The sequence below is a fragment of the Osmia lignaria genome, chromosome 15 (genome assembly GCF_051020975.1).
Source record: "Osmia lignaria lignaria isolate PbOS001 chromosome 15, iyOsmLign1, whole genome shotgun sequence".
Lineage (NCBI taxonomy): Eukaryota > Metazoa > Arthropoda > Insecta > Hymenoptera > Megachilidae > Osmia > Osmia lignaria.
The window spans coordinates 12,638,190-12,663,006 of NC_135046.1; the positions used below are offsets into that span (position 1 = coordinate 12,638,190).

General features: G+C 31.1%; 5 protein-coding genes across 16 annotated transcripts; 2 read left to right on the plus strand and 3 right to left on the minus strand.

Annotated features, from left to right (window-relative positions):
- Nucleotides 1-70: 70 nt before the first annotated feature.
- On the minus strand, nucleotides 71-3,090 carry LOC117608227 (putative E3 ubiquitin-protein ligase makorin-1). 2 transcript variants are annotated; one of them, XM_034333020.2, is made up of 6 exons: nucleotides 2,607-3,085; nucleotides 2,120-2,407; nucleotides 1,613-1,937; nucleotides 1,212-1,534; nucleotides 988-1,144; nucleotides 71-863 (listed from the first exon to the last, which is right to left on the minus strand). In XM_034333020.2, the coding sequence occupies exons 1-6, from the start codon at nucleotides 2,639-2,641 to the stop codon at nucleotides 738-740; spliced, it is 1,254 nt and encodes a 417-aa protein (XP_034188911.1). In that variant the 5' UTR covers nucleotides 2,642-3,085; the 3' UTR covers nucleotides 71-737. The 2 variants fall into 2 exon arrangements, with proteins under 2 accessions (XP_034188911.1, XP_034188913.1); XM_034333022.2 differs by having other exon boundaries at nucleotides 753-894; nucleotides 2,607-3,090.
- Nucleotides 3,091-3,569: 479 nt separating this feature from the next.
- woc (zinc finger protein without children) lies at nucleotides 3,570-9,978 on the plus strand. Of its 3 annotated transcripts, none has more exons than XM_034332862.2 (12): nucleotides 3,570-3,730; nucleotides 4,409-6,530; nucleotides 6,625-6,978; nucleotides 7,052-7,887; nucleotides 7,970-8,193; nucleotides 8,269-8,504; nucleotides 8,580-8,766; nucleotides 8,824-8,949; nucleotides 9,017-9,138; nucleotides 9,232-9,379; nucleotides 9,443-9,542; nucleotides 9,627-9,978. In XM_034332862.2, exons 2-12 carry the CDS (start codon nucleotides 4,431-4,433, stop codon nucleotides 9,799-9,801), a joined length of 4,608 nt encoding a protein of 1,535 aa, XP_034188753.2. In that variant the 5' UTR covers nucleotides 3,570-3,730; nucleotides 4,409-4,430; the 3' UTR covers nucleotides 9,802-9,978. The 3 variants fall into 3 exon arrangements, with proteins under 3 accessions (XP_034188753.2, XP_034188755.2, XP_034188754.2); XM_034332864.2 differs by lacking the exon at nucleotides 3,570-3,730 and adding an exon at nucleotides 3,908-4,253; XM_034332863.2 differs by lacking the exon at nucleotides 3,570-3,730 and adding an exon at nucleotides 4,191-4,338.
- On the minus strand, nucleotides 8,822-11,492 carry mRpL19 (mitochondrial ribosomal protein L19). Its single transcript, XM_034332869.2, has 4 exons — nucleotides 11,354-11,492; nucleotides 10,786-11,227; nucleotides 10,416-10,691; nucleotides 8,822-10,338 (listed from the first exon to the last, which is right to left on the minus strand). Exons 1-4 carry the CDS (start codon nucleotides 11,418-11,420, stop codon nucleotides 10,209-10,211), a joined length of 915 nt encoding a protein of 304 aa, XP_034188760.1. The 5' UTR covers nucleotides 11,421-11,492; the 3' UTR covers nucleotides 8,822-10,208.
- Nucleotides 10,521-16,771, plus strand: LOC117608174 (E3 ubiquitin-protein ligase E3D). Of its 4 annotated transcripts, XM_034332867.2 has the most exons (5): nucleotides 10,524-10,657; nucleotides 11,508-11,595; nucleotides 14,959-15,089; nucleotides 15,166-15,318; nucleotides 15,397-16,771. In XM_034332867.2, exon 5 carries the CDS (start codon nucleotides 15,529-15,531, stop codon nucleotides 16,630-16,632), a length of 1,104 nt encoding a protein of 367 aa, XP_034188758.2. In that variant the 5' UTR covers nucleotides 10,524-10,657; nucleotides 11,508-11,595; nucleotides 14,959-15,089; nucleotides 15,166-15,318; nucleotides 15,397-15,528; the 3' UTR covers nucleotides 16,633-16,771. The 4 variants fall into 4 exon arrangements, with proteins under 4 accessions (XP_076548482.1, XP_034188758.2, XP_034188759.2 ...); XM_034332868.2 differs by lacking the exons at nucleotides 10,524-10,657; nucleotides 11,508-11,595 and adding an exon at nucleotides 14,295-14,874; XM_076692367.1 differs by lacking the exons at nucleotides 11,508-11,595; nucleotides 14,959-15,089 and having other exon boundaries at nucleotides 10,521-10,657.
- Nucleotides 16,772-17,273: 502 nt separating this feature from the next.
- LOC117608305 (oxysterol-binding protein-related protein 9) lies at nucleotides 17,274-23,180 on the minus strand. Of its 6 annotated transcripts, none has more exons than XM_034333203.2 (14): nucleotides 22,749-23,180; nucleotides 22,510-22,591; nucleotides 21,443-21,658; nucleotides 21,136-21,366; nucleotides 20,996-21,071; nucleotides 20,827-20,922; nucleotides 20,562-20,685; nucleotides 20,385-20,497; nucleotides 19,426-19,455; nucleotides 19,179-19,341; nucleotides 18,833-19,098; nucleotides 18,369-18,763; nucleotides 18,059-18,286; nucleotides 17,274-17,983 (listed from the first exon to the last, which is right to left on the minus strand). In XM_034333203.2, the coding sequence occupies exons 1-14, from the start codon at nucleotides 22,766-22,768 to the stop codon at nucleotides 17,891-17,893; spliced, it is 2,133 nt and encodes a 710-aa protein (XP_034189094.2). In that variant the 5' UTR covers nucleotides 22,769-23,180; the 3' UTR covers nucleotides 17,274-17,890. The 6 variants fall into 6 exon arrangements, with proteins under 6 accessions (XP_034189094.2, XP_034189091.1, XP_034189093.1 ...); XM_034333200.2 differs by lacking the exon at nucleotides 22,749-23,180 and adding an exon at nucleotides 22,100-22,447 and having other exon boundaries at nucleotides 17,275-17,983; nucleotides 20,385-20,494; nucleotides 22,510-22,576; XM_034333202.2 differs by lacking the exon at nucleotides 22,749-23,180 and adding an exon at nucleotides 22,100-22,447 and having other exon boundaries at nucleotides 17,276-17,983; nucleotides 20,385-20,494; nucleotides 20,827-20,916; nucleotides 22,510-22,575.
- Nucleotides 23,181-24,817: the final 1,637 nt, after the last annotated feature.

Genomic DNA, 24,817 nt, shown 5'->3' on the forward strand with positions numbered 1-24,817 from the left:
TTCATCAAGCGTTAAGTTTCAAGCCAAGAATTGAAAAAGTTGATGATAATAATAATAATAATAATAATAATAATAATAATATTTACGAAATTAATGACGCTTAAAATATTAAGAGATAATAGTACACCTACTTTATTTAATAAAGAAGTAAAGCAAATTTATTTTCAGAACGTACGAACTAACTATCATTGTGTACTACATTAACTATTTATTTTCCAATAAAAAAAATTATTAACCCAATGATTAGGTAACACTAGGAACAAAATTTCGTATATTTATGCCAACAAGGTAGTACTATAAATATATTGATTTATATTCTATTAACTGAATTAATTTGGTGTGCTGATAATTTGATGTGTATATCTTTTATGAATGAGTATTAGTTGTTGCAGCAGTATTGGGTAAAATATATCAAAATAAGCCATTATAAAGTGACAATATGATATTAAAAAACTTGTCATCATACACGTGACTCTAACCTCCTTGTTATCATTACTGTTACTGTAATTACCATTTTAATGTCATTTACATATTTCTCATGTAAATAACATCAAACTAAGCACACAAGTATTTTATTAATTTAACCCAGACATTTTTAAATTGTAATCATTTACAAAATTGATAAACTACTTGACTATTCAGCCACTGAAACCACTTATATGTGGCGAATGGGATAGATAATACAGTTAACAGCAATAGCAGCAAACATGATCGAATTTATATAATAATTATCCACACTAAACTTCATATTCAGACCATTCTGACTCCTCTGAATCTGATGAAAAGGGAATAATATCTTCAAAATCTACACTGTATACCCAGCGACTGTCTCTCTCTTCAAAAAAGTCCCACAAGATTAATTGCTGTAAAAAATTATTTGTTGTTTTTGTAAATCTATAGGAAAGATACAATGTTTACAATAAAAGGTAGAAAGCCACAAAAACACTGTAATGAATTAAGTTAGGTTTAGTTCAATTTTAAACTTACATGTAAAATATCGATGTTTGCATCGGCATTGCGTCGTTGACGAACAGGTGGACCAACGTCTGTTTTAGTGCCATCGGGAAGTGCATGGAGATAAAAGCACTTATTGCCAAATGGACATTTACCACGTCCTTTATTGAAATACTTACAATCTTTGGTGCTGTAATAAATAAGTGGATATAACGTCATCGTACATTATTATTATTATTATATACATTTCTTCCTACCTCAGTGCACATTTGTAATCCGTTATTAATTTTTCTTTTTCTTCTTTTGTATCTACCCAGTACATACTTGGACATACAAAGTCAGAGGTGACGCGACATTCTGGACAGGCTCTTATAATTTTATTGTCAAATTGTTTAGCTTGTCTCCATTTTCTAATACAACTTAAACAAAAACAATGATTACAATTTGGTAAAATTCCGAATCTCTGTTCTCCAGATGTCTTTTCCATTATAATTTCAAAGCAAACTCCACAAGACTTGTCTTTGCTACGCTGAATAGCAAAGGAGAGCTCCATATCTACCTCGTGCTGTTTAACACATGCCTAAAAAGTAAATTTAAATCATAAATTCAAATCTTTGTTTGCAACAACATGACAAAGTAACGCAATGCGTTTAATTACATTTGTATGTTTCTTTCTAAGTTCTTCATTATTTGGATGAAGTGCAGCTCGATTGCACAGTTCACAAATATCACCATGTAAGTAGGTACAATTACGTTTCCTACAAATTCCAGTTGCTTCTGCATAGGGACATAGAGGTTCTAAAGATGGACTGGATGCCTGACCAGATGGATTTACAGCTTGAGCATAAGATAATGGCAGTGAAGAACTTGCTGATGTTTCTAAAGTATCAGAATTTTCGTTTGCTGAGGATGAACCAGCTACAGATGAAGGCACAAATTCTGGGGCTTTTACCCATTCTTCAGCTGCATGAGCACTTTCTTTACTAGAAATGCATAAATACATTTTAATATGTTATATTTTCTATCATCATAATGATTATGTATATAAATATGTATATATATATCGCATATTTTTATATACCATATTACAATGTATTATGTGATATGCAAATGGTATTACGACTTAAATCTTGCTGTATTATAATGTCATCTAACGACAACATACACATTCTTTATTGTTGTCGAAGTTGAAGTATTTGAAGTCTGTTGCCCAGGTGAAGAACTTTCTATTGAATTTGCATTCACCAAATTATTATCAATAGTTTCAGGATTATGACGAAAATGGCACTGATTCCCAAATTTACAAACGCCATGTTTAAAAAAGCGACAAACACTGCTAAAAGGTGGGACAGAAGAAATTACTGTTTCATTGGTACTTCCATCGTTCCCAATTTCTTGAGTATGACGATATCTGCAATTATTCCCTTCACGGCATATACCATTTTTGAAATAGCTATAATAAAAGAAAAGAATACAATTTAATAAAAAAAGGGGAAAGTATAAGCAGCTTGGAAAATATCAATATTTACATAGTTCAATTTGTTGACATGTTATAATTCATCTTTATATGTAAGGAAATATATGCTATTATTTTGTTATTTGTGTATTATCGTCAGAAAATGTTAGAAAGCGATAATAAACCAATTTCTTACCGGCAAACAACGCTCTGTGTCCAATTGTCGGCCATTTTCTAAAGCTTCCACTTTAACAATAATCGACAACGCGTCCTCAGAGGATCGCGTAAGATCTTTTTATACAAAACAATATGAAATATAGTATGAACTTATCGAAATACACATGTATTCAAGACCATAATATATTTCATACTATATCCTCAGTTTTATTCAACGACTTCTTCACAGATTCTTCAAAATCATAAAAAAACACCTCGTACACATCAATTTTCTCTTTTTGTCTCCTTTTTATTGCTTCCCCCGTTTTTGTATGTATTATATCCTTACGTTTTCTTTTTAAATTTATTAATCTGTATATGTATACTCTCCGTTTTTGTTCAGTATCGATAAATATTTAACGTGTATTATAATTCATCGACTTTTTCATGAGAGTACACATATACGTCACGATTAAACTAACAACAGGACAACAGGCAAATTCACATTTGACCGTTATATGTATACAAGTTAGAGCATGCGCTGGTAAAACACTTCAGTTTAAAACACTTTCAAGATCAAGAAATACAATGCAAATTATCTTTCACGCTCTTAATCAGCACATCAATTAAAAAAGCTTGAACAATTGTAGGAAATTAATGTAATATTTTATGTTGCTTCTTATTTTTATAAAGATATAAATAAAAGTGTCACATTTATTTATATTATAAAAATTTGTTGTTGACAGAATCAATTATATAATTGACTGCACTTCAATTAATTAAGTGAATACAAATTTCTGATTCTGTAATATTTGTATTATAAAAACATAAAAGTATCTTCCTTTTTTCTTTAATGTATCACGAAGAAGTCGCTATATGATGTGGTAAATATTATTGTTAAATTACTCATATTGCTACGATTATTTAAATTTATTTTAACGTACTTTTGCCATGTATTCGAAACAAAAAAAAAAACAAAAGAGTACTGATAATATAATTATGAAAACGCGGCTTCATTTGGTTTGATCCAAATAAGATTACGATCATATGTTGGTAGTGTAGACGGATTACCGCCACAGCTATTGTATTTCGACAATGAGTATGGATTTATATTTTTAAGTAAATATTGAGAGACAAAGTGCTATTTAACATTGAAACTAAAAGGTGATACTCATTTTTCAGTATCTAAAATTCTAAAGGCGTTCTATGTTTTCAAATACAGTTTAGTGTTTTCAGCCGATCTAAAACTTTAAAATTTTGCATATAATATCTTAGTTGAAAGTAGTAAGCTACATTGATTATGTTTTATTCATTTATGAGATAGTGTTAATTGATAAAAAATTAGAATGTAATGTTTTTTTTGCTCTTATTTATGTTTTGCCGTTACTGTCACAGTCGATTAAATCACAAGTATAAAATACAACATGGCGAAGCAAAGCCACTTTTTATAATAACCTCAATTTTTTCATGTGTTAGTTTATTACGTCGAGGGGAAAAATTTAATGTCAATTATTTTGGGGAAATATTTGCTTGTTCACCTTTGTTTCTTTGTATTCTTTTTTTAACTGTAATTAATTTATGTTTTGAAATTTAATTTCTTAATGCTTGTTTTGTTGATGTTTGTTTATAGTATTTAAAATGAATTTGTACAAGTTATGTATGTCAGATGAATAAGATATTTATCCATGTATGTACACAATTGATTATCTGTAATTATCTGTTTTCATGCTTTATGAAAATTTGTGCATGTGAAATACATTTTGGATACTTAGGTATATTTTAATTGTAACTTTTTAGCATTTCTTACTTTCATGTATTTGATAACATTTAAATGTATTTCAGATATTTATTGACATAAGTAAGCATGGATTCTGAAATTGATATAGAATTATCAAGTGATCAAACTCAGAAGGTTTCACACATAGACGATGAGAAAGAAAATGAAAGTTCAATTGATCGTAGTAATGACATAAATACTAGTATAGATGAAGTACAGCAAGGATCGTCGGTTCTTAATGCAAATAAAGAAACTGTGGATGAAAATGAAATGAATGAAAAAGTAATTAATGAATCAGATGAAAAGCATAAAAAAAAGTCTGACAAAAGTTCAGAAAATGCAGAAGTGTCAAATGTTGTGTCTTGTCAAGAAAATATTTCAAAAGAAGGTAATTCACAAGTGAATCCATTAACTGTCCAAGAAAGTAATATAACAGATACAGATTGTAATGATACACAGTCACCAACTTTGGCTGAAAGTACTACAAAAACTGTTTCACAGGAAGAAAGTAGAGAAATAACATCAGTGGCATCCATCACATTAAAAGTTAATACAGACAGTTTGTCAGGTAATACAAATACCACAGAATGTGCAGAAATTCAGTTAAAGGATACACCAGAGGAAATGGCAAATAAAATTTTAAAAGTTGTCAGTGTAGATGATGCAAGTAATTTAAACTCAGAAAAAGAAGTTAACGATAATGTGTCAGAAGGTAATAACGATAATTTAAATACTAAAAAGACTGATTCAGATGAAATATTAGAAGATTGTGATAGGATTGAGACAAAGAAAAATACTATTGAACCAGAAAATACAGAGTTTGTACAATTTTCCCAAGAAAAGCATGGAGATGTACAAATTGAAAATCAATCCATGGATGCTGAAGATCCTTTTGGAGGAGATAATCTTGCTGCGGAAAATGTTGAACCAATGGACACAGATGATCTTAATGTAACTGATGTAGAATTTTCTAAATTATGTAGTCAAACAGATAATCTGCAAGATATTGTAAATAGCAAAGAAAACAGTTTTAGTAATAATAAGAAGGATAATAAGGAAGATAAAGATAAAGATACTTCAGATACAGTAAAAAATGCTGATAAAAATCGGAACGAAAGTGCAGTTGAGGTAGAACAAAATGAAAATGTAAGCGTAGAAGTTGCAGGTTCAACTAAAGAATGTAATGATAAAACAAAGAAAATTCTTGATGAAATAACACCGATGGACACAGAAGAACAATCGGAAGTCTTACCGGGACAAGATGACGAATTGTGTATTATTCCAGATAGTATGAAAGTAATAATTCCTGGCCAAAAAGAAAAGTCAAACTCTAATAATACAGAATCTTTACATGAAGGTAGTCATGAGCTTAATGAAGATAAACGAAGCGGTCAAAATAGTGAATCACAAATTGATATAAACAAAGGCTTACAACAAAATTTAAAAGAATCAAATATTGTAAATGAAAATAATGCAAAAGATACAGAAGAAAAGATACAAAAAGAAAAAGATTCACATACTAAGGTTACAGCTTCAAATGCAGATGTTATTAATATTGACGAAGAGTCGAAAAATTCTGAAATTGAAGAAATCACAACTAAAGAAATTTGTAAACAATGCAACGAAGAAAGATCGTGTAAGATTAAAGTAAAAATTGGTTTTGATACCTACAATGTATGTTCAAAATCTTGTAAAGCATTATTCAAAGCAGCTAATAATAGAGCTATGGATATACCCAGTGATGGAGTTAATTCTAAAAGAGAGAAACGTTGTGCAAACTGTTTACTAATTGTTGAATCTAACGATGAACGTAATCTTTCCTGGGAAACAATGGAATTCTGTAATGAGGAATGTCTAGGCAAATTTCAAACGAAATATGGTAGTTATTGTAGAAATTGTAATGGTTCAGTACAAGCAGTAAGTTTAGGCAAATATTGCGTACGATTTGGGTATGATGTTAGGCAGTTTTGTTGTTCAACATGTTTAGAAGAATTCAAGAAAGGACTAAAAGTATGTAGTTTTTGTCAAAAAGATATAAGTTCTAGCACAGAAGGTTTTCTCGCACCAGTTGGCGATAGAGGACAATTTAAAGATTTCTGTACTCAAGAATGCATGGAAAAGTATTCAAAAATGAGCTCTGTTGAACCTCCAGTTCTGGAAAAAAAATGTTGCAGTGTTTGTGAAGAAGTAAGAAATCATCTTCATTATTTATATTTATACTTCTATTTGTATTTGTAACATAAAGTGAACATTATTTACATTATAGTATTTTTTTTAACAGGAAAAAGTCGTACATTGCGAGGTTCAAATAGATAGATCCGAGCCGGTAGCTATTTGCAGTGAACCATGTTTTGCAGCATTCAAGTTTGTCAAAAAAGTTGATCCTGACCAATGTTCTACATGCAAAAAGTTTTTTGAATTACCTAACAAAAAAAGTTCTGTTGTATTTTATGAAAATGAAGCTCATATGTTCTGTTCTAAAACTTGTTTGAACATATTTATTATTACGAATAGAAAAATCGTTCCATGTAATTGGTGCAAAGTAAAAAAATATAATTTTGACATGATCAAGAAAGAATTGAAAACAGGTCAGGTGATGATGATGTGCAGTTTAAACTGTTTAACGCTATATCAGGTACAGAATGTTCACATTTTATTGATATGAAGTAATATTAAGATTAAATTAATTTATTCTTAATTATATACAGGTTTCTATCAATGCAGTTTCGGCGAAGCGAATAAATTGTGACTTTTGTAGAGAATATTCACAAGCTCAGTATCATTTAACCATGTCAGATGCAACGATACGGAATTTTTGTTCTTACCATTGTGTAATGAATTTTCAAGCTCAGTACACTAAATCCCCTATTACTATACCGGCAGGTGATGATCCTGTACCCACCGGTATGCCTAAAAGAACGTTACCACAGAGAAACACGAGTTCTAACAGTCAAAAAACTAACGATATGCAAAATAAAAAAAACATGCCAGTAATTTCCTCTGTTACAAGTTTAGCTGCAATAGGAAATGGACAATCTAGTCCAACAACTCAACAAAATAATGTAAATAGTATGGTGGTACCTTCGGTTACTATCAATCAAACTCAAACGCCTCAAGTTATTTATAAACAACACATTATAACAAGACCGCCAAGTCCGATTCAAATTCACAATAAAACAACACAGTGTAAGCCTGTGGTACACACTAAAGGAGTTTCAGTACGTCCACGTCCTTGTACAAAAGCTACGCAAACGGATGGGATTCAGCAAGCGGTTGTACCGATACCGGTTCCAATTTATGTTCCATATCCAGTACACATGTTTAGTATGCCTTTCCCGGTCCCGATGCCTTTTCCCTTACCAATCCCTGTTCCTATTTTTATACCTACAACAAGAAATAGTGCTAAGGGAATATTTAAAGATATTAAAAGAATACAAGAAAAGATACCAGCTGATCCTTTCGAAGCTGAGCTTCTTATGATGGCAGAGATGGTTGCAACAGAAAAAAAAACTAACGAAAGTGATTCCGATTCTGCGGATGATAGGTAACTATCAAATTTATAACTAACAATTGTTTAAAAAAATTCTCCTTTTTTCTTTTTCTTTTCTGTTTACTTCTTTTTACAGGGATGAAGATAATGGTGATCGTGATAATTCGCACAGTGGAGGTTTTAGCCCAGAAGGAGTTGATTCCAGTAATACGTTCGGTGATGATATGTTACAAATGGCTTTAAAAATGGCAACTGGTGAATTAGATGAACCAGCAGTTGATTTAGAAGCTGCTTTAACTCCAAACACAATTACTGCTACACAAACACCAACGCAGACTGATGCAGCTATGGAAAATGATGGTAACAACAAATTTATACTGTATCATATAAGCTTAAAAATTCTGTAATGATTGAAAATATTTGTCTAATATTCAGTTCAGTCGGAGCGACTGATTATTTCTTCCCGCGGAAGAAAACGAATGGTTCCATATAAGCCGCGATCTACCCCAAATAAACGAGGAAGGCGTGTATCTGGAGCAAATGATATACCTTTGATGCCACCTCCCGAAGCACAACCTCCGCCTCAACCACGTATTATAGAACCCATAGAAAAACCAGATGCAAACATGGCATTAAAATATACTTTTGGAGTAAATGCGTGGAGACAATGGGTAATTCATGCATATTATAATTTTATACTCAAGGTGAAAAAAAAAATATTAAAAATCAGTTCTCATTCAAAATAGGTAGTTACAAAAAATGCTGAACTAGAAAAACAAAGTACCCCAATGAGAAAGATGAAATTATTTAAAACAGATCTTTTACAACTCACCGCGGACGAGTTAAATTATTCATTGTGTCTTTTTGTAAAAGAAGTTAGAAAACCAAATGGAGCAGAGTATGCGCCTGACACGATATATTATCTTTGTTTAGGTAAGGGCGTCAATGAATTTCGTCAATTCGTCAATTCATTATAATTTTATATTACAGGAATACAACAGTATTTATTTGAGAATAATAGAATAGATAACATTTTCACGGATTCGTACTACGAAAAATTTACAGATTGTTTGAATGAAGTTGCAAAAAAATTTTCTGTTCTCTACAACGACGCACGTAAGTTAATTTTATTTCTTAAATCGATTTAGAAAGGTTATTACAGTAAAGTGCTTGTTCTTTATAGAATATATTGTTACACGAGTTGAAGAAGAACATTTATGGGAATGCAAACAATTAGGTGCTCATTCTCCTCATGTACTTTTAAGTACTTTAATGTTTTTTAACACTAAACATTTTAATCTTGTGGTACGTGTGAATCATTTTGATTTCAGTTTAGTATTAACATTTGTACATAAAAAGAAAAAATGCAAAATTACGAAATGGAAAAAAATGTTGTAGACAGTAGAAGAGCATATGCAGTTATCATTTTCTCATATTATGAAACATTGGAAACGTAATCCTGCCGCCCAACCGGCTGCAACAACAGGAAAGGTTCCAGGTTCTAGAAATGTTCTCCTTCGTTTTTATCCACCACAATCAGCATTGGGTTGGTATCGAGTAATTTATATTCTTAAATCATTACAAAATAATAAACTTCGAATATTTTTAGAAGGTAATTCACGCAAGAAGAAGGTATATGAACAACAAGAAAATGAAGAAAATCCATTAAGGTGTCCAGTCAAATTATATGAATTCTATTTATCCAAATGGTAAGTTTATCTATTTAAAACAATTAGATATTTATAAAAATCCATATAATATAGTGAAACTAAAACATTTCTATGGATTTTTAGTCCCGAAAGTGTTAAAACTCGAAATGATGTGTTCTATTTACTCCCTGAAAGAAGTTGTGTACCAGATAGCCCAGTATGGTATTCAACATCTCCACTGGCTAAAGAACACCTTATAAAAATGTTATATCGCATTAAAATGGTTAAAGAAATTAATGTGGCATTATTAACTAGTTAATTTCATATTCAAGTATTTATATCTTCTCTCTGTTAATTTGGACAACTTAATATACAAAAAATAATTGTTCTCTTATACATCAAATAAGAATGTTTGAAAAATGATGTAGTCATGAAAATTTTATAATATCTATTGTATATTTTTCACTTCCTAATAAAACGAGATTTTTTAACTGTATCTGTTGCATAAAACAAATCAATGTTAATGTAATAAGAAATATATTTAAATGTAATTCTATTTATAGTGAAACTATTATTATATACTTGTAAATTAAATATCTAAGTTATTTATGTTTTTACAGTCTGTAGAAGTTATTTAAGGAAAACTTAAAGTAATTTCTTAACGTACACAGCATATATAACTGGGAAATTATATAACTTAGAAATATATATAACTCAAAATTAAATTTATACATTTTTCTTTGGTCTATGTAGTACACGCTGACGTTTTAATATATCCTTTTTCACTTCCAGTTGACGAAGTTCTGTGTGTACATCTGAGAATATTTCAATTTGTTCTTCTTCTGGAATGGTCTCCCTAATAAAGTATTCAAAATATGTGTTTAAATACATGTGCTTTAAAATAGCTTTTATACTTATATTGTTAAAATTTACCTATAAATTTTCATTAAATCATATTTCTCCCATGGTTTAGCAGCAGCTTTTGCCTTCTTTTGACGTCTTTCATTAACAACCACATCTTTAAGACCCTTTAAATCTTTACGTTCCCACTTTTCCAACCATGGTTGTGGTTTGAGTGGAACTTTAATGTCATTCACTGGAACAGGTCCTTCAGGAGTTATTTCTGTTTCCATGTCAAGTGGAAATGTACTATACTCTGGTGGTGCATCTCGGAGGTAAAGTAATTCATTATCCAATCTTTTTTCTAACCTGCAAATATAACAACACAAATATTTTATTTGATATATATATATATGTTTCATTTAGGCTAAATTCTATTCAAATGTAATAAACTCGTATTTACCTCAAACAATCAATTTTTTGAATAGCAGGATCATACAACATGTAACGTACTTCCACACCTTCTCCATTTATAACATTTCTTAAAATAAATGAAGCACGTAAGCCAGCACCTTCTCTTAAAATGCATATACCAACAAATCTGTTCACCTTTCCAGTTGCATGAGGCTCAGAATAATTGACTGCTAATATAGAGCCAACATAAAATTCAGGAATACCTAATACAGCTCTTCTAGCTAACATGTCCATACGCTCTAATTTCTCTGCTATGCTATTACGATGAAGAGGATTTGTAGTTGGTAAGAATTCTGGATAAATAAATCTATAATTTGTAAGAGTTGTTGGATCTAGTGATTCTTGATTAATTTGTTTTTTAGAATCATCATTTTCATGTTCTGTTTCATGTTTTGTTTGTGCCATAGCTGAGAAAGGTTTTACATCTTTACCTAAAAATAATACAGTAGTATTTAAATAAATTATATTATTTATTATCAGGGAAAATATATATACACTTACATATGATCTACAAAATAATATATAAGCGGTATTTGTTAAAAAACAATAAAACATACCTAATACTTTAACAAAATTAAGATTTTGCAATATTTTACGAGGTAAAACTCTAGATGTAATAACCATGTTTGGATGTTAAATTTTAATTACAACTTTCACCTCCCAATTAGTATTGGATTATCCTTTCCTATAAAATGATTGTTTCGTCCATAGGTTAATATACAGTTTGGAGAGGCTGCATAAGACCAATAAGACCTGATGCACAATAGACACGCACGGTACCCATCACTACCTCGAACAAGTGAGTTTCACGATTTGTTCGTTTTTAGGTCTTATATTTCGCTCTTTCCTTCGGGGTCCCTGATACCCCGGTGGCATAATATCGGTATGGAGGATCACCGGTACCACGGGGTCCCAGATACTCCGAATGCCGTAGTGTCGGTAAGCAAAGTGTGTAATCGGTGCTTCGGGGGTCCCTGAAACCCCGGATGCCAACATGTCGGTATGCAAACAGTGTCGCTGGTGCTTCGGGGTTCCAGACACCCCAAGATGATATGTCGGTATGCAGAGATAGTCATTGGTGCTTTGGGGTCCCTGGCACCCCGGATGCTATATCATTGGTATGCATAGTAGTCACCTGCGTTTAGGGGTCCTTAATACCCCAATATGATATCAGTCGGTACGCAGAGGGCTCCACTGGCGTATCGGGGTATCTAACACCACTGAATAATATCAGGTGCGTATGAAGAGGGCCCAACCAGTATAATTTTTTTCCAGAGTTTATTTAATTTACATGATTTATTTCTTTTTACTTGTTAAATAAGATCATCGAAGGGGAATAACATTTATGCTTATATCCCTCTTCTGGGTCTAAGCCGAGAATCCAATTTATTTTACTTTTTCCAGTTATTTATATAACTTTATCCCTCATTATAGGCCAAGGCCATCACAGTATCCCTTAAATCCCTACATTCTTATCATCCCTCCATTCTTTCCATCCCTACATTCTTTTCATCCCTATATTCTTTCCAACCCAACATTCTTTTCATCCCTACACTCTTCTCATCCCTACACGACTTTCATCCCTACATCCCTTATATATCTACACTCTGCTCATCCCTACACTCTTTTCATCCCTACATCCCTTATATCTCCACACTCTTTTCATCCCTACATCCCTTATATCACCACACTCTTCTCATCCCTACATCCCTTAGATCTCTACATTCCTTACATCACTTCATCCCTTACATCGCTTCATCCCTTACATCACCACATTCTTGACATCACAGCATTCTTTTCATCCTACATTCCTTTTATCCCTACGTTCCTTACATCTCTGTATCTCTTATATTAAATATATTACAAAGAATTCGAGAATTTCGCGAAAATTTCGAAAAACAGCGCCCCCTAGCGGCATAAATGCGAACTAAAGTTTCGATGTCGAATCAGCGCCACCTGGTTTTGGAAAAAGGAACTAAAGCTTGCTCAATTTTTGGCCCTCTGGCGGCAAAAATGTGAACTAAAATTTCGATGTCGAATCAGCGCCATCTGGTTTTGGGAAAAAGGAACTAAAGCTTGCTCAATTTTTGACCCTCTGGCGGCAAAAATGTGAACTAAAATTTCGATGTCGAATCAGCGCCATCTGGTTTTGGAAAAAGGAACTAAAGCTTGCTCAATTTTTGGCCCTCTGGCGGCAAAAATGTGAACTAAAATTTCGATGTTGAATCAGCGCCATCTGGTTTTGGAAAAAGGAACTAAAGCTTGCTCAATTTTTTACCCTCTGGCGGCAAAAATGTGAACTAAAATTTCGATGTCGAATCAGCGCCCTCTGGTGGGGAAAAAAGAAACTAACTTACCTTTACTTACCTTACCTTTACTTACCTTTACTTACCTTTACTTACCTTTACTTACCGTTACTTACCTTTACTCGAAGCAGTCTTTGTAATATATTTATTATAGAGGGATACAGAGATGTAAGGAATGACGGATGAAAGGAATGTAGAATGAAAAGGATGTAGGGATGTCAGGGATGAAGTGGTGTATGGAATGTACGGATATAAGGGATGTGGGGATATGAAAACAATGTAGGGATGAAAAGGGTGTAGGGGTGAAAAGAATGTAGGGAAGAAAAGAGTGTAGGGATGAAAAAAGTGTCGGGATAAAAAGAATGTAGGGATGGAAAGAATGTAGGAATGATAAGAATGTAGGGATTTAAGGGATACTGAGATGGCCATGGCCTTAAATGACGTAAATTAAATAAACACTGGAAAAAAATTATACTGGTTGGGCCCTCTTCATACGGACCTGATATTATCCAGGGGTGTTAGGGACTCCGTTACGCCAATGACGCCCTCTGCGTACCAACCTGATATCATATTGGGGTATTAAGGACCCCTAAACGTCGGTGAGTATCTTTGCCTACTAATAATATAGCATCTGGGGTGCCAGGGACCCCGAAGCACGAGTGACTGTCCCTGCATACCGACATATCATCTTGGGGTGTCAGGAACCCCAAAATACCAATGATTCTACATGCCTACCGACAATATTGTATCTGGGGTGTCAGGGACCCCTAGTGTCCTCTTGGGGTGCCAAGGACCCCGGTTATCATCCCAGGAGTCCTGAGAACCCCCGTTGCCATTTGGGGTTCTCAGGAACCCGGGTGACAATTTTGGGGTTCTCAGGCACCCCGGGTACAGTCTTGGGGTTCTCAGGAACCCAGAACCCAGCGACACTGTTTGCATACCGACATTTTGGCATCCGGGGTGCCAAGGACCACGAAGCACCAGGGACTATCTCTGCATACCGACATGATATCATCCTGGGGTGTCAGGAACCCCGGAGCACCGGTGACACTGTTTGCATACCGACATTTTGGCATCCGGGGTGCCAGGGACCCCTATGCACCGACGACACTCTTTGCCTACCGACACTATGGCATTCGGGGTATCTCAGACCCCGCGGTACCGGTGACCCTCCATACCGATATGATGCCGCCGGGGTATCAGGGACCCCGAAGCAAATAGCGAAATATAAGACCTAAAAACGAACAAATCGTGAAACTCACTTGTTCGGAATAGTGATGGGTACGACCGGATCTAGCGAAATATATGACCTAAAAACGAACAAATCGTGAAACTCACTTGTTCGGAATAGTGATGGGTACGACCGGATCTAGCGAAATATATGACCTAAAAACGAATAAATCGTGAAACTCACTTGTTCGAGGTAGTGATGGGTACGACCGGATCTGTAGCGCATGCGCACTACAATTATTTATTATAAAACAAACTTGTAATGAATTAAGAAATTATTATTTTTTTCATATATTTGTAAATCATAAACGATTTCCAATCAATTACAGTTATCAGTTTTCACAAAATCTGTTTATTATAAAAAATTACTTAAAAGTTTCGGCTCACATCATAATTGAAATAAAATTGCTAATTAGAAAAGAACTAATTTGTCACAAACGTTAAAAACAGACTCACAATCAATCGCAAACAATTTACAAACGAAATACACTAAGAGAAATTAAAAATAATCATATTTTATTATTCCTTCCGGCTAGCTTCATGTAGGTTATTTAGGACGCGTTTTATTAAGTGAAAACGATTCAATTATAATATGAATTATAACTGTATGTTTGTTTTTTTAAAAGATTTTAGCGTACAAGTATTTAATATAACCAATCATAAACTGCAGCCGTAATAAATTGTATTTATGTACATATTTAAATACATTTTAACTGATAAAGTTTAAAGCAATGTTCGATTTCAAACTTTGCTCAATGTAAATATTTATTGAAGTAACATTTTATATAATTATATGATATTCTATTATTAATTCATTGAAAACAATTTCTTAGGAATACTCATGGGTAATATAGGAGAAATATGAGTTATATAAATATGTAACATACAAAATAAATTTGTGATGGGATAAGAAAAATACATGGAAAACTTGTTTAACTTGGGTCAAATGTTTTATTTATTTGTATAATAAATCTACAGTTTTGAAGGTAAGATTACTTTAATGCTAAATTGTGTTGATTATAAATATGAATAATTAATAATGCAATCTAAAATTTATGTTATAGATCTATCATGATATGATTTGTTTATCAATTTTCTTTTTGAAGGACCTGAAAAATAAATATTAAAAAGAAAGGAAAATCAATTTTACTTACATAATTAAAAAATAATAGGTTTAAAAATTTTTATTTTCGACTATGATAAAAACTATAATATTGGAATTAAGACCGAGGCTTCAAATATGTAATACATTTATTTGTTTACAAAAGGAAATAAATTTAATGAAAATTAGAATAAAGCTTTTGGAAGAAAGTATAGAGATAACAATAGAAAACAGTACAATAAAATGCTTAACAAAATTTATAAAATTAATACCAAATTCATTATCAGCATTAAATGTAACAAATAATTGGATCTGTTTTCGAGCACAAATAAAATCTGATTCTGCTTTTGGGTGTTTTCAAACAGGAATAGTTACTAATTTAGTACCAAACATTAATATTTTAAGAAACTCGACAGATTTAAAATTACTCAAGGAACAGAATTGCAATATAATATGTGCATGCTGTAAAAATGTTCTTTCTAAGCAACTATTTGTTAAAAGAATATTGCCGATACCAGATATGAATTATGATTTAAATGAATGGTTTTGTTGTAAACATAATCATATTACTGTTAGTCCAAATTTGATACCATCAGAATCTGATATTTTTTATGGATCAGTTTTTTTTATCATTCATACAAATTTATTCAATAACAATTTAAAAATAGAGGGAAACACTATTCTTTGTAACAGGTGTTTACAGCATGTAGGACAAACTTGTACAGACACTTCATTTAAATTATGGAGTTGCTCTATAGATTACAATTTGCTGTGTGATTTTAAGATTAACAAATCTTTTGCTACAGATCCTTTTATTGATTTTTTAATAGCTATTAAAACTACAATGACTGGTATGTTTGGTGAGGAAATAATTTTACAGTCCTTTGTTGGGAAAAACATTTATTCCCTTATTCTGAAACCAATGGATTGGCATTTAAATTTATTAACTGAGCCTAAAGCAGTATCAGAAACTAATGTTGTAACCTTGCAAAACACATCTGTTGTCAAAGTGTTATACAAGTATGAAATCAGTAAAAGTACCATTGATTTTGTAAATAAAACATTTTGTGAAGTAGGATATTTAGTAATAAAAGCAGGTTTAGAGCACTTATTATCATCAACAAAACGATTTCCACAGCCTCATAGAACTGCTGCTGATTTTTATGTTGGACACATTTGTTTAGAGAACCATAAATGAAATTTTATTTTATTTTTTATATTTTCAAGCTATAGATAATTGTTTTTACTTTTATAATTCTGATATAAATATTTTATGTATATAGAAATAGAAATGACATCATAATTGTAATTTAAATTGAAGGTGTGTATATATTTAGATGCACAAATAAATTTTATTTTATCAGAAATTTACATGTTTGTTAGTATGTTACATCTTTTACTGAACAGGAATATTTTACAATATCGAATAATTATTATCGTATATTCCAATAAAATTTAAATCAAGAATTATAAATTGCTTTTTTAATAATATTCGTGTAAACATATTAAATATTCAATTTAATTAATCTCATTAAAATGTAATACTTTTTATTAAAACAAAAAATTAATAGATATGAAAAAATGTATACAAAAACATTCTGGAAAGTATTTATAACTATTTACATTGTTTAAATGCAATTTGTTTATATCTAATACAAGTTAAGAAAATATAGTTATGTACATATATGTAATGTACATATCCTATATTATTTTTACAATGATGGATACAATTCTTTTGTTTGCTGAATAAATTATTTCAAAGGTTATCATTCTAAAATGAATTAATTTTTTAAAACAAATATAACTACAATTCATAATAACTATGGAATGAATTGTTAAATTGTGTATGTACTAGGTAAGAATTTCACTTAGAATTAAATAAATATTATAACAGTACTGTGTTGTTCAATAAAAGTATTTGAAAACATTTACTGTACTAATGGACAAAATTAAACACATCAAAAAATATACTCTACATTTAATGTAACTAATTTAAAATTAAACTTATTTTTTATTTGATAGCAAAGAATTTAGTGTCAAGACTATTATTTTTATATTTGTATATTTACCTTAATAATACATAAGCTAGTAGATTAACGTCTACATATAATACATGGCACAATACTATTGGAATTCTTTTCTTGTTGAATATAGTAGCTATCAGTAGGCAATATGTTAAAAAAATAATTTGCCTGCTATCAAAATACTTGTATACTTTTGAATAAAATGTTAATATTGTATGCCATTTTAATGTTTTCTATTGTACTTAACCAGGTTTAAGTAAAAAAATTTTTTAAAGAAACCTGTGATATAACATTTTTGTTTCCATAGCACAGAGTCATTAGACTTAAAAATGATATATATATATATATGTAATATATGTTGTAGATCATATGTATTAGGCCTTAAATTTCTACTGTGCAATACATAAAATTTCGACAAAATATTTTATAAATTTATATTGCACTCACTTGGCTCGAACAAGAATGTAATCTGTCTGCAAGAGGTTTTATGTAAACCCAGCTGCCATCTTTGGTTTCTTTGAACAGCTATTAAATTAAACAAGACATTATATGTAAATTATTACAGAAAAACAAAAAAGTAGAGAACTTAAAAAAATTTACCTTCGTTTGCCAATTAGTATTATTTTCTTTTCTTATACGTGCTTCGTCTCGTTGTTTCTGTTCAATTGTACACTTAGCTGCAGTTGCTGTTTCCATATCGTTAATTTTTAATCCTACGGTTACATCGCGCCAAACTTTTCGCGATTCATGTTCTTCTTGTTCACAGACTGTCTTTACTAATTTTCTTTGCGTATGAAGTTCTTTAACATCCGCAAATATTTCAGTCCTCTGAACAAATAAAATTGCCAATAATAATTATGATAAATATTACAGATACAGTATTCGATGTATCGATATTTTTTACACTTACTCCATCAGCCCACTTTGCTTCCATAGCTCCACTCCATTCTCCGTTTATAACAAGGAATGGTTTTTTGTCTCCTGGTTGAGTAATTTGACATGTGATTCGATTACGTTTACCCCCATAAAAAGGTTTAGTTATGAATTCTACAGTAGCATGGTAGCCAGTTTGTGTACAATGTATAGTTGCTGTTCCTCCTAATTCTATCCAAGGTACAGTGAGGATAGATCTACCATAACCATTTGGAAAAGTTAATACATATTCTTCACCATGTTCTAAGACATTTACCCAACCCTTTCCAACATTGTGTACTCCTATACTCAGACCAAGGAATTTACTCTTTGTCCAAACATGTGCTCCAAAACTAATTTTTTTTGTATAATGTTCAGCATAAAATGCACTTACTGTAATAGAAATTATATTATTTTATTCAAAAAACTTGCTATGCAGTATTTTGATAAATAAAAACTTACTAGGAGGATGATGAGAGACCTGTTCAGCAATGAATGAAAGTTGATTCTCTTTACACCAAGGCACAGGACCCTCGTTAACTAATTTTGATTCAATTGAACTATCTACATTATCATTAGGAATATCCCAATGACATCGAAAAATTTCACCTAATATTGGATTATATGGTTTTTTTGCTACTCCTGATTTTCGACCCGCATGAAAACTACATAAATACCATCGAACTACTTGCACCATTCTATCTTTGGGAGAGGGCATATCTGCTATTCTAAAACATATATTATAATACAGTAAAATTTTTCTATAAACTCAGTAATTTTTAACTATTATTTGTTTCATAAAATATACCTTACAAACTGGTCTGGATGAGTAAAGTAATCTGCATACATTTCAAGCAGTGATCTGCGCTCCAAAATAAATGTAGGCAATGCAACTTTTGTTAAATCCATACCAATTTTTACTTGGGATAAAAGATGAGTGACAACAGATCCATGAGATTCCATAGAATCCACTAAAAAGTAACACATAATTAATACATTTATCTTTTAACTACATTGCAATAATTTACAAAATTATTAATATATAAATCACTAACTTTCTGTTTCGCTTTCCTCTTCATAAAGGGCTGTAACATAGAATATCATTTTATATTATTTTCAAGCATATATCTACTTTAAATTACTAATAGCTGTCAACAAATTGATGTATTTAAATGCTTGAAAATCTGAAAATTTCCTACTCTCAACAAGAAAATTTCTCTAAATTTACAATATGTGTTAGAAGCACTGTGTTGTAATTAAAAGACTTACTGTTTGAATCTGCACCCAGCATATTGTTTTTTTGTAAAATACCAACTAATATCCATTCCTAAATATTCTCATAGTAATAGGTCAAGCTATACACAACATAAATGTCTTTTTCTAAGAAATGAAATTCTCAGAAAGGAAAATAATACCAGAATTTGGCTGAACTTTCCTTTTTCTAAATTTGACATACTATCAAACATTCACGGTTGATTTTAAATACAAATTTAACGAATACTTTACGGCAATGTTAGGATGACACGATATAATTCACGTGTTATGCGGGGTACTCTTTAAAATCAATAAATGTAGTTGTGGATAAAGTCGACTAGTACAAATCTGTATTATCGATCATCACGAATATATGTATATTATGTATTACAAACTTTCAATGTTTATATTTAATTATTTTATATAGTCATATTTATCTAAAGTTACGTTTTATTTTTAAGTATCTTCTCTTTTTCAATGTAATTACATGTAATGCAGATAATGAATAAAGTAGTAAAAGTATTTTTTTATGTGTTTTACCGTATTTTTTTAAGTTATTTGAATAATTACATATACAATACTAATATTTCATTTGGATTCCCAATTTTGTTTCTTCTTTTTTCTTTTTATTTTTTACTTAATTTTAAGTACAAACATCTACTACGTGTAAGGACATATTTCAAATAAAAATAATTTCAAAGGAAATACCATTTTCTATTTATTAAATAAAATAATAGTTATAAATTCTGAACTTACTTACCATCGTAATCGACTGATCCATCGCCTTTTATAGGAGGTAATGGTGGTTGTTTTCGATTTTCGTTTGAAGTAACATCCGTATGTGATTGCGGGCGTTCACTATCTCGTCTTCTACTAAATTAATCAATCATTATCAATTTTTGCATCCTAAGTCTTATGACCTTTGATAAATACTCACACAGCGATATGATTTTGTACTACAGAAGGAGGAGCTATTTCATCTGCTGCATCATAATAATCCTCATCTTCGTCCGAAGATGAATAAGAAAACTGTGGTACAGGAAGATCCCTATCTACAACAGCTTTACAAATAAAAAATAACATCAACGTGTACCTTATTTCGTTTTCTTCGTCAAATTTGTTCTTCTTAAATATATTTTAATACTTGTATATTTTATATTCATGTCTAACTTAGTATACATAAATAGTAACAAACAAATTACCATTGGACAATATAGGTATTCTTGGTTCTATACATTCAGAACCTAATTCAATTCCAGTTTGTACAGCTGCCTCTGGTTCTCTAGCAGCAACTAAAGCTTATCATGTTAGAATCTTCCTATTAGGAGTATATTTTATAATTATTTTATATTTGTACATTTAAACACTTACTATGAGATAGAGGAGATGAAACATGTATTGGATCTGTTGGACCCCTATATATTCCATTGACAGGTATAGCTGTGTTCTAAAAGTATCATACTTATTATGAACACTTCAGTGAATATAATAACTAACTAGCATATTTGTACCTTTGCAATTTGTAACTGCACAATTGTATGTTTAACAGAATTAAGCATTGCATTTGCTTGTGTTAAAATTGCTCCATATTTCTGCTGCTTTTCTTCATCTTCTGCTGCAACATTTCTTTGTTTTGTTTCAATTAATTTTATTTGATCTATTAATAATTGTAGATATGCATCTGCTTCTGCAACTTTACGATCAAAGTCTTGTTTTGGAGGAGATTTTTTAGGATCCCATCTCTAAAATAATGGTATGAATATTGTTTTATAATTGTTACACAAACATAAAAGAAATCTTATAAATAAATAACCATACAGCATGTGAATGTCTTAGTATAGTATCTTCTAAAGCACGAATCCATCGTTCTCTTTCTTCTGCATTTCTTGTTTGAAAATGAAATGTTTTTGGGTCATCTTTATATGATGATGTAGTAATTGTAAATGTACTATCATCTTCATCATCAATGCCTATAATAGCACCTCTTAAACGAACACATCCTCTACGTGCTCCTCTCATCATTTTCTCTTTACTCTAAAATATAATTGAAACAAAATTAAAATGTTATTTCAATGTTAATGTATCTTACATAATAAAATATAAGTATGTATTAGAAATAGATTCTAAGTACTGACAATAAAGATATAGCTGATGTATCCTTCTTTAAAATACAGTTTATACTTGTTATATAAAACTGATAAATGTTTTCTTTAAATAGAACTGAATGCCTTAAAATTTAGGAATCAGCTGACTATGACAGATGTGCAAGATATTTTTAAGAAACATAGATAATGTATAAAAAATAACTTAGAATTAAACCAGTTATGAATATCATGAAAAATGTATGTTGAATTATAGTTATTAACTACAATAGAAATTAATTAAACTTTTTTAAAGGAAACAGGGTGTAACCTATTAAGGATACATCGCAAATGAATATCAAATACAACGATTGTAATATCTGTAAAACACTACCGTGTAATACGACAAAAGCCCAGCATTGTCGTCCAAAACAAACCAACGATATTGCCACCCGTTAACAACATTTGTCCATTTGCTAAGTGAACCTTCCATCATCGACATTATTATTTGTTGCTTACTGTTACCAGTGACTATAGATGTAGAAGACTGGACATGCTTTTGTTTTCGAGGGGTCATAATTTAGGGGGTCCCAGACACCCCAAGATTCCTTTTGGTGATGGTAGCATGGAAGCTGAACTTCAAATTCCGCGTCGGTAAAACAGTCAATGTTTCATCGAAAATTAGGCCGAACAGAAACTGATTTAAGCGCCACCTCAATTGTTTCTTTCCTTTCGCATACACCTAAATGACACGTGTATGCTACGATAGCTATATGTATAAGTACATAATTAAACAATACTGACCATGCATTCAATATTATTAATTTTCTTTCCGTAAAATTGTAGTTGCAATGTGATATACTTCAGAATCTGAAAGGTATAGTTCCTGAAAAATATATAACAGAGATTAAATAGAAGAAAAAAGCATAAATTTCGCAGCCATTTCGCTCGTATTATTTGCTGCATAATTAATAAATGTACCATAGAAATAATGATATAGTTATTAATTAGTCATCAAATAATAACGATTGCCCAGGTCTCACCATGAGGAGGATAAAGTCATGGCCTTTCCAATGTACAACGTCTCTGCTTGAAATATCTTCGCCAGGGTTGATTTCTTTCTACCATTGCGTATCAAACAACTTCGTTCTTTCTAAATTCCATATTCTGTGATTTTCTTTTTATTTTATTTATAACCGACTTCGAAAAAAGGGAGGTAATTAGTCATTTGTAATTAGTCAAAAATCATACAAGTTCCTTTTTCAGGAACTATAAAATTATTATAGTTATACTTTCTATATGGTAATATTGCAATCCCGAAAATACTTTTCTGAATTTAAACTATTGTTTCCCAATTTAAAAATATATAAATCTTTTTATAGTAGCTCTTAGCTTGATATCGCTTTCTAAAAGTTATCTTTAGAAAACGATATCAATTACCAGGTCACACCACGTGGAGGTGGCTACGTTAGTGACCCACCCTAAAATCATAAGAACGTGAAACCATTCAAAACAGACAACATAAAGTAAAAATTTAAGCAATACAATCTTGAAATAGAAAATAAAATTAATATCCTAATATCAGAAACAATTGAGAAAATAATAATAATTTAACAATAAAATGCTGTAACGGGAAACATAATTATTAGGATTAGATATACAATAACGTGAAGCCATTCAAAACAGACAACATAAAATAAAAATTTAAACAACACAATCTTAAAATAGAAAATAGAATTAACATCCTAATATCAGAAACAATTGAGAAAATAACAATTCAACAATAAAATGCTGAAATAGAAAATATAATTAACATCATAATTTCTGTAAAAATTAACAAAATAACAATTCAACAATAAAATGCTGAAATAGAAAATATAATTAACATCATAATTTCTGTAAAAATTAACAAAATAACAATTCAACAATAAAATGCTGAAATAGAAAATATAATTAACATCATAATTTCTGTAAAAATTAACAAAATAACAATTCAACAATAAAATGCTGAAATAGAAAATATAATTAACATCATAATTTCGATTACAATTGAAATGAAAAATGCCGACAACAGAAAATATACTCTGAGATTGTAATGGTAATTATGTTTTAAATAAATAGAACATAATTAAAATAAGAACATGAAATATAATTGATGTGCAAATCAATAAGAAAAGAATAATTAATTTCAATAAAGCAATAAACGAAAAAGAAATAGGGGAAATAAAATCGCGAGTTCACCATTCAACGAGCTGGGTATTGAACTCGTAAAATGTCGAGTTCAATACGTCCTGGACGGTATTATTCATACCGTTCAAGGAAAAACACAAAAAATGAAAAAACAAATTAGCGAGCATAGTGACAGAATGACTGTCCATCCGAAGATGGAGAGCCATTAGTAGTTCCCCTCTTCTGGGCAAATTTTGCCGGGGCTCTTCAGCATATAGCCTCTTCTTTCTTCGGCAATAGCCTCACAAAAATCACTCGCGAAAATTTTACGTTTGCTCAGACATTTGTAAAAACGTAACACGTAAACGAGCAACGATCCCTTGAATCGCTACTCGCATACCTGCACAATTTTTGCAAATGTCCAAGCACAAAACACTTTTTAATTTCACTTCACTTCACTGCACTTTCACTTTAATACTTCATTTTTGTAATCGGGTCTAGTACCACGACTACGACTTACAAACTAATAAGGCTTGGCCTTGAAAAAATCAAGAGAGAATGCTAAATTAATTAATTGATAAATTAATTAAATTGCATTTTCATCTTTTCTCTTGATTTTTGGTTTCCCAACCCCAGATACAAGCTTCTCACGTATTAGAGGAGAATACGAAGAGAAACATGAAAGCTTGCTCTGGCCCTGCCTACTTATAAACTAAACTCAATCACACCAGAAGTAAACTACCTGCCTGCCTATCGCTATATTTAAAAAAGGGCAAAAATCATTCTCACAAAAATTCACTCCACGGTTCTCATACAACCACCCGGGTGCAAAAATGCCTACACCTAGAGAGAACGTCCCGGGACGCCTCCGACACCCGAGTTCAATTCAACTTTCACACTCTAATAAAATCATACCTTTTTGCTGAAATCGACTGACAAATAA

Excerpts from the sequence above, each read along its gene's own strand:
- LOC117608305 (XM_034333197.2), bottom strand. The coding sequence starts at position 22,282 with ATGACCCCTCGAAAACAAAAGCATGTCCAGTCTTCTACATCTATAGTC. Across the intron at positions 20,923-20,995 it reads TTCATCTCCTCTATCTCATA|CTTTAGTTGCTGCTAGAGAA; the intron begins GTAAGTGTTTAA and ends TAACATGATAAG. Across the intron at positions 18,764-18,832 it reads GGTCTCTCATCATCCTCCTA|TAAGTGCATTTTATGCTGAA; the intron begins GTAAGTTTTTAT and ends TTTCTATTACAG.
- mRpL19 (XM_034332869.2), bottom strand. The coding sequence starts at position 11,420 with ATGGTTATTACATCTAGAGTTTTACCTCGTAAAATATTGCAAAATCTT. Across the intron at positions 11,228-11,353 it reads TAATTTTGTTAAAGTATTAG|GTAAAGATGTAAAACCTTTC; the intron begins GTATGTTTTATT and ends TATTATTTTTAG. Across the intron at positions 10,692-10,785 it reads CAAAAAATTGATTGTTTGAG|GTTAGAAAAAAGATTGGATA; the intron begins GTAAATACGAGT and ends TTATATTTGCAG.
- woc (XM_034332862.2), top strand. The coding sequence starts at position 4,431 with ATGGATTCTGAAATTGATATAGAATTATCAAGTGATCAAACTCAGAAG. Across the intron at positions 7,888-7,969 it reads TCCGATTCTGCGGATGATAG|GGATGAAGATAATGGTGATC; the intron begins GTAACTATCAAA and ends TTCTTTTTACAG. Across the intron at positions 9,139-9,231 it reads CTAAACATTTTAATCTTGTG|ACAGTAGAAGAGCATATGCA; the intron begins GTACGTGTGAAT and ends AAAATGTTGTAG.
- LOC117608174 (XM_076692367.1), top strand. The coding sequence starts at position 15,529 with ATGATAAAAACTATAATATTGGAATTAAGACCGAGGCTTCAAATATGT.
- LOC117608227 (XM_034333020.2), bottom strand. The coding sequence starts at position 2,641 with ATGGCCGACAATTGGACACAGAGCGTTGTTTGCCG. Across the intron at positions 1,938-2,119 it reads TCGACAACAATAAAGAATGT|TAAAGAAAGTGCTCATGCAG; the intron begins GTATGTTGTCGT and ends ATGCATTTCTAG. Across the intron at positions 1,535-1,612 it reads TTAGAAAGAAACATACAAAT|GCATGTGTTAAACAGCACGA; the intron begins GTAATTAAACGC and ends TTTACTTTTTAG.